We start from the raw sequence: 7,342 nt of genomic DNA on the forward strand, positions 1-7,342 counted from the left end.
AATTGTAAAATTCTTCACATATTGAAAATTATATTTTACTCTTGTTATTTTCACATATTATTAAACATTTAATATTTTTATATTTAAAAAGGGACAATTTATAATTCTGTCCTTAATTTGGGACAAAATTTGGGACACGTTATAAAATCGGACAAAAAGTTAAAAATTGAAACTGTCCCTCCTAATTTGGGATGGTCGGTCACCAAGCTCTAAAGGAATCAAATTAATTTTTAAAGGATGCTTTTGTGTTTATATATTTTTATTCTTTAAATAATTAATGATGAAACAAATTTTCTAACCAATTTAATAATCAACCAATTTTATTTTAAAAGTTAATTTACTCTATAAAATTTTGCTTTATTTCTTTTCGCTGGTAAATAATAAACCAAGCACAAAAATAGATCAATTTCCATGGGTTGCTTTCAGAATGAAATTGGACAATAAAAAAATAGCATATTATATATTAGGACCCTCTATGTACCGCCAAACATTTCACAATTTTTTAATTTTTTTTGTTGATAACCTAACGCCAAGTATATAGTGAAAGTAATTATTTCCACTATAGCCAAGCATTATTCTTGAAAAAAAAAACAGATCTATTGTTGATACAAATAATTTTGCAAAACAATTGTAGGATGATCTTCCAAATGGGACTTCCCTCCAATTGAGCTGAAACTTAACAGATAATATTGTTACGATTTATAATGATTATTTATGAAGATCTTACTTCAGATTTTTTTACAATTTGATGATAAAAAATAAAAAAAAAGAAAAATTATGACTGAAAATAATTCTATATATGTGCATATTGATATCTTATTGGGGCTAAACTTTTTGAATCTAGAGATAATTTTAATATATGATAGATTCAATCATCCTGAACAACATTATTACATTATTGTTACACTACAAATAATGTATTATTAAAATATTAAGTTATTTCACTAAAAAAAAATATTTATATTTAGATATATTTAAATCTTTCATCTTACTAAATTAATAAATCTATCATACATTAACATCATAGATTCTGAAAAGGTTAGCAAATGTAAGATACCAATATGGATAAATAGAATTATTTTCATAGTCATAATTTTTTTCTTTTTTATTTTTATCATTTAAACAATAAATAACTCAAAAATAAAATATTCATAAATAATATATTCATAAATAAAATGTTCATAATAATACACATCATAACAATCTGTAAAAATTCAGCTCAATCAGAAGGATGTCTCATTTAGAAATATAGCCCAATCATAATGATGCATCAAAATATCACTATTAAAAATGGATTAGCTTTCATGTTTACATTTCACATTCCATTGTTTGCCACTCACCTTGCAATTAGATTTGCCAATTCCGGGTGAGAATTACCCGCGATGATGACTATATCAGACGACACTGGCTTTTCCATTGCTCGACGATTGTTGCAGCTGCGAAATAAAGATGCCGAGACACTCGAGAAATAATTAGCGAGATATTTACCTGGAAAGAACTTTTATAATCGTAACTTTATCAATTTCTGAACTTTTTTCAATTTTCGAATCCAAACATTGAGCAGACAAAAAATTGCGTGTTTCACAATTACGAAAAAGCAATAAAAACTTTCGCAACATATAATTTTATAATTAATAAATATTTAAAAATTTAGGAAAAAGATTATTTTGTTTTCAGGTAAATTTATTGGAGTAACGCAGAACTAAGAAATGTGTATACATATAAAAAATGCGTCAATATACCTCGTGATAAACAATTGATCAAACTTCGTCACCTCACGCGCTTCTGACAACACGATTACGTCGTATCCATAAACTTGATTAGATTACTCCCACATTTGATCACTTGACACACCTCAGTCGCTGTTTAATCGTTCGATAATCACCGCTATTCAATTACGCTATTCAATACTTGAAACAATTTTTTAATTAGTTCAAAGACATAGGTGGACTGCGCGATCCGAATCTAGAGTAGTATTCAAATGTGATCGACAATAATGACTCCGGGAGCTTTTCAACAAGAAACACAAGGTCTGTTCGCATTACTTTAAATCTCCCAAAATTTTGGCACTAAAATGAGATAGATATATATTTGAATGTTGTATAAAGAAAGAAAGCGAAGATGCTGAGTGCAAAAAGTGCATGCTACGCGAACAGACCTAAATTGCGTTCGAAAACGTTATCTGAGTGCCTCCATGTTAAACAAATAAGATGATATACGGAGGCACCCAGGGGGTCGATTGTATATCTTTAAATGAGGGGGCCGATTCTGTATCTTCAAACAAGGTGAAAATTACAAAAGCGAGCAAATTTACTAGGTGTTGACCAATAAAATTATCAGTATTCTAAATTCGTTCATTTTTATAATTTTCATCTCATTTAAAGATTCACAATCGACCCCCTGGGAATCGATTTTGGGGATCGATTCTGTATCTTTAAACAAGGTGAAAATTACATTAAAAGTGAGCAAATTCACTAGAGTATTCATTCAATTTAATTGGTCAATACCTAGTAACGTTTGCTCACTTTGTAATTTTCATCTCCTTTCAAAATCCACGATCGACTCTCTGGGGATCGATTCTGTATCTTGAAATGAGGTGAAAATTATAAAAGTGAGCGAATTTACTAAAATACTTACTAGAATAATTATTTCATTGGTCGACAGTAAATTTGCTTTTTGTAATTTTCACCTTGAAAGTATAGAATCGACCGCCTAAATACGGGCCAATGTTTCCGAACGCAGCCCACACAGGAGTATTAAGTCGGAAGCACAATAAAAAGAGCACAGGCAATTGAAATAGGGAATAAGAGATTTCAATCTATCAGAAAGCATCTATTCTAGTATACATGATTTCTAATAGATTGAAATTCGTTATTTCCTTTTCCTATTGCCTGTGTACTTTTCATTGTGTTTCCGGCTTTACATATACATATGATCTACTGATTAGCTGAACGCAACCATTTTACTACTTTACGTTTTTGTATGTGTCAATATGTGCCGTGAACAGAGAAAGATATGGAGTGACATAAACTCTTTATTGTCACAGAAAATGTTGTGTATATAGTTCCTTAATTACCTGTTAAATACATAGAAAGTTATTAATTAATTTAATAGGTATACTAAGTGCTTAGTGTAAAAGGATCTTGTGTCATTCAATGGAAGACATCCTTAAAAAAAGTAGCTAAATATAAATCGTTACAGTTGAAAAAAATAATTAAAGAAAATTGTAATTCATCTATTTTTTGCATATTGATATGTTGCAGATAACTGGATAACTTTAGGCCTTACATTAGATTCTGAAGATAATATTGATTGTCAAAGATACCACAGTTATTCACAGTTCTCTAATAGATTGTTTGTTAAATCATTAATTAATTTCGTTTTCAATTGTATATTTTAAAAATCAGTGAAAGTAAACATGCATGCGACACGCGCCGACACTTCTGAAAGGCGATTCGAAATACAGTGCAAACTGGAGTCTGAAATCGCTGCTCTAGAAGCATTGAAGGAGGCAGAGGAACGCAGCCGACGATTGACAAATGGAGTAGTAGGAATACTTTCTTCCTTAGAAGATCGTTTAGCTACGCTCCGCCGTACAATACTTCCAGTTTATAATGAGACTGAAAATCTTCAAGCACAACAACACAGTAAGCATTTGATTCATTATTATCATTTCTCAAATTCCATTCTTCCTCATTCTTCCTAAAAAATTTTTGTAACATTCTTTCTCACTCTTGTATTACAGATATAGAAAAAACTTTAAGTGTGCTGGATCATGCTATTGGATATTACGGTGTATGTCAAGAAGTAGAAGCTGTAGTACGTGCCGAACCAAGTGGACCTGGTGGTTTAGATGGCTTTCTCGAAGCCATGAATCGACTGTACAATGCTCAGCGGTATTTCCAGAAAAATAATCCTAGCTCCGTCGAGTTACAAAACATCACAGGTCTCTTCTCAATTGGCCTAGAATCTCTATATGCTGAGTTTCATGACATTCTTAATCGCCAAAGTCGACCAATCCTTCCTATTGTGCTTCTGGATCTAATTGGCTCCGATGAGGATACTAATGGCGAGGATGCGCCACAGTCCTTGTGCCAATTGCCCGAGAGCGTTATGAGCGACTTGCTTAAGATCGCTGGATGGCTCGAGGAAAGAGGTCACCGTAGACATACGAAGATGTATGCTTCCGTACGTTCGGCCATCGTCTTGAGATCTCTGTTACTGCTCAAAGAACATCAAAGAAGCGCCAGTGGTGGTAGCACCCATGGTGGAAGCCCTATGCCTGTAAATAAATATATATATGTGTGTAAAAATATATAATGCTTTTTAGATATTATTAATATGAATGTATTCCATCCACAGCGAGCAAAATTTGCTAATCGACACTCTCTAGATGGTCAAGAGAATGCAGGACGTAAAGCGTCACGACGGCTGCAGCACGCATTGGACAAGGCCAACAGAATGTTGTTGAAAGCGTCGCAAACGACGAGGTTGAATCTGGCCCTGAATTCAGTGTCTAGAAAACCGACGCAGCTTATCCCATACTCGATGGAGGATGCGGCACCCGACGAACAAGAGATGGAGAATTATCTTCTGTTAGCGGCCGGCCTACACAAACTCATACAAGCTGAGCGTGCATTGGTCGCGAAGATTCTTTCAGCTTCCTTGCATGCACAAGTGCTCGAAGCCACCGTACGCGACGCAATGGATTTAGTTGCACATGATGGAGACAGCATAGCTACACGCGCCAAACGTTGTATCACGAGACGTGATTTCTCTGCCGTTCTTGTGGTTTTCCCGATTTTGAAGCACCTCGGCGAACTAAAGCCCGATTTTGAGAGAACGGTCGAAGGTTGCGATTATGCCCTCCGTTCTAAGTTTGCATCTGTGCTCGATACGTTACATTCAACCGTACGTTTCATCTTTTTCTTACATTTAAATGACTGTATGATCTAAATTTTTATTTTAAAGAAATTTAAAATCTTAAATATTAAATTAATATTTATAATTAAAATGTTTTATAAATTAATTAATAAGATCATAAAGGGTTTCTGAAATTATGCCATTTCTCACTAATATTCAATACTCTTGGAGATATATTGATAATGTGTCTTATCAGCAAATATATCTTATCTAATATTTTAAAGAATAAAAATGTAAGTAACATGATTCAGTATCGTTCGATTGATATAAACAGTAGTTAAGAAATGCTACTAATATAGATATAATAGCGACATATGATTAAAGAATTATTATAAATAAAAACCGATGAAATTTTACAATTATGTTTAATATAAATTTCTGAAGATCAGTAATCTCTCAATGTTTTTGAAAATTACAAACCACTAGGCTACATTTCTATTTTTTTTTAATATTTTTATATTTACTAGCTTTCTTTAAAAAAAAAAATCATTAAATTGCTTCAAAAATCGTTTTCTAAATTAAAATCCTTTCTCAAGGGAAAATAAATTTGTACGACCAAATTGAAATGAAAGATCCTTGTTATTTTTATATAGATTCTAGCCTTTTGTGTAGTAATAAAATTTAATTAAAATGAAGAATTATTATTAGAGGATAAAAATGTTCCACAGATATATCTAAACTTACAGATTTAAAATATTGCTGGATACAGATCTGAAAATATTTTTATGAAAATGATTATATTAAAATGATTATATTAAATATATTTATCAAAATGATTATATTAAAAATTAAAAAATAAGCAATGCAAAATTTTAATTTCAATATAAGTTTCTAACACAATTACTTTGATGGTTCAACAAAGTTATTTTTAGATTTGTATCCAGTAAAATTTTATATCTCACCAAAATCATTTCTTCTTGAGAGGTAGAAAATTAATTTACAATATAAAACTCAACATTTAAACGATGTCCATTTATTCCTTTTTTTGAAATACAAATTCCTCCAATTTAATTATACAAACCTCACTCTCGCTTCCTGTTAAAAAGATGTATAACCGATATAATGAAAGAAACTATTCAATTTTGTAGGGAGCTAAAGCTTTGGAAGAGTTCGCGGAAAGTGTGAGAAATGAATCTGGTGCGGGTTTGCCAAAGGATGGTACCGTGGCGGAAGGAACTAGCAATGTCTTGATTTTTCTGGAACAGCTAGTCGAATATGCGGATATGGCTGGTGCTGTTCTTCAACGCAATCTTTTCACAGATCAGTCTACGTTACACTCGAAAGAGCCGGAAAATGTACATAAAATGATTCTCAGTGTATACATCAGTAAGTCCATGCTCATATTATTTATTTTTTGTAATTAAATATAAACCAGCTGAAATGAAAATATCGTTAATTTGATGAAAATTGTTTTGTCCTCTTATAGAAAAAGTTCTTGCTCAACTGAATCTGGCGTTAGTAAGTAAAAGCGATGCGTCTTATTCCGATCTCGCTTTGCGAGCTTTATTTCGGCTGAATAATCATAATTACGTAGTTAACGCTCTCCGTCGAAGTTCTCTTATGGAGCTACTCTTACTGGCCGAGCCAAGTGCAGAACAAACATATTACGATCTACTTCTTAAAGACAAAAACAATTATGTTACTACGACATTCACCAAGGCCCGATCATATCTCGCAGACGAACCAGGTACCTTAATTTCAATCAGGTTAAATAAGATTGTCTCAAGTCACAGAAATAAATAGAAACATATGTGTCTACTTTCTGAAACAATGATGAATGTGTTCAACACTTGGTGAATTTAGACTTATTATTAATTGCAATAATTTCCGCACGCGTTTTTCCTTCGCATAGATCTCGCCGCCAAAATATTAAAGGAGAAGTTCTTGGGTTTCGCACGAGAACTCGAGGAAGTGACCAAGTGTCAGCGTTCTTACTCAGTGCCTGACAGATGTTTGCGCGAAGAATTAAGGAAGGAATTGCACGAGGCGATTGTACCGCTGTACACCGCGTTCTACAACAAGTATCGCGGCACATCGTTCTCGAAGAATCCGGCGAAATACATAAAGTACACGCCCGATCAAATATCGACGCTAATCAATACGTTTTTCGACACCGCCGCATAATAACATACATGCGTATCGCACCACAAAATGTTTCGACAAAGAATTAGTAGAGTATTTAATAAACACCCATTTAATAAAGCATATTTAATTACAATAGTTTTAGTGATTCTTTTCCGTGCGGACCGAATCTTTATTTCTTTCTCAAACAGATTGCACAGAGATTAATATAGTTCTGCGACAATTGAGAATCTAGTTAGGTCTTGGTCCAGCTTACCCCCTCCCCCGCATTTTGTTTTATATATATTTATAATATATATATAAAAAACAAGTAACGATTTAGATTCGATCAGCGACT

At 32.8% G+C, this 7,342-nt stretch overlaps 2 protein-coding genes across 5 annotated transcripts in view; one reads left to right on the forward strand and one right to left on the reverse strand.

Moving 5' to 3' along the window:
• Positions 1-1,796, reverse strand: part of LOC108692475 (phosphoribosyl pyrophosphate synthase-associated protein 2) — a 5,895-nt gene extending 4,099 nt beyond the window's left edge. The window contains exons 1-2 of one of the 2 annotated variants that reach the window (XM_018200739.1): positions 1,743-1,796; positions 1,341-1,436 (exon numbers count right to left, since the gene is read on the reverse strand). In XM_018200739.1, the coding sequence (XP_018056228.1) occupies positions 1,341-1,417 (77 nt within the window). In that variant the 5' untranslated portion in view covers positions 1,418-1,436; positions 1,743-1,796. Of the gene's footprint in view, positions 1-1,340; positions 1,489-1,742 lie in introns of both variants that reach the window. The other variant, XM_018200740.1, reaches the window with a different exon arrangement.
• Positions 1,797-1,892: 96 nt separating this feature from the next.
• Positions 1,893-7,141, forward strand: LOC108692474 (exocyst complex component 7). Of its 3 annotated transcripts, none has more exons than XM_018200735.1 (7): positions 1,893-2,030; positions 3,408-3,647; positions 3,746-4,284; positions 4,363-4,911; positions 6,012-6,249; positions 6,350-6,610; positions 6,776-7,141. In XM_018200735.1, the coding sequence occupies exons 1-7, from the start codon at positions 1,997-1,999 to the stop codon at positions 7,045-7,047; spliced, it is 2,133 nt and encodes a 710-aa protein (XP_018056224.1). In that variant the 5' UTR covers positions 1,893-1,996; the 3' UTR covers positions 7,048-7,141. The 3 variants fall into 3 exon arrangements, with proteins under 3 accessions (XP_018056224.1, XP_018056227.1, XP_018056225.1); XM_018200738.1 differs by having other exon boundaries at positions 1,960-2,030; positions 3,264-3,647; XM_018200736.1 differs by lacking the exon at positions 1,893-2,030 and adding an exon at positions 2,647-3,177 and having other exon boundaries at positions 3,264-3,647.
• The last annotated feature ends 201 nt before the right edge of the window (positions 7,142-7,342 follow it).

The sequence above is a fragment of the Atta colombica genome, unplaced genomic scaffold (genome assembly GCF_001594045.1).
Source record: "Atta colombica isolate Treedump-2 unplaced genomic scaffold, Acol1.0 scaffold72, whole genome shotgun sequence".
Taxonomy (NCBI): domain Eukaryota; kingdom Metazoa; phylum Arthropoda; class Insecta; order Hymenoptera; family Formicidae; genus Atta; species Atta colombica.

Bases quoted from the DNA above. Each gene is read 5' to 3' on its own strand.
- LOC108692474 (XM_018200735.1), top strand. From the start codon at position 1,997: ATGACTCCGGGAGCTTTTCAACAAGAAACACAAG. The intron at 4,285-4,362 runs GTAAATAAATAT...TTCCATCCACAG, and splicing joins ATGGTGGAAGCCCTATGCCT to CGAGCAAAATTTGCTAATCG. The intron at 4,912-6,011 runs GTACGTTTCATC...TCAATTTTGTAG, and splicing joins TCGATACGTTACATTCAACC to GGAGCTAAAGCTTTGGAAGA.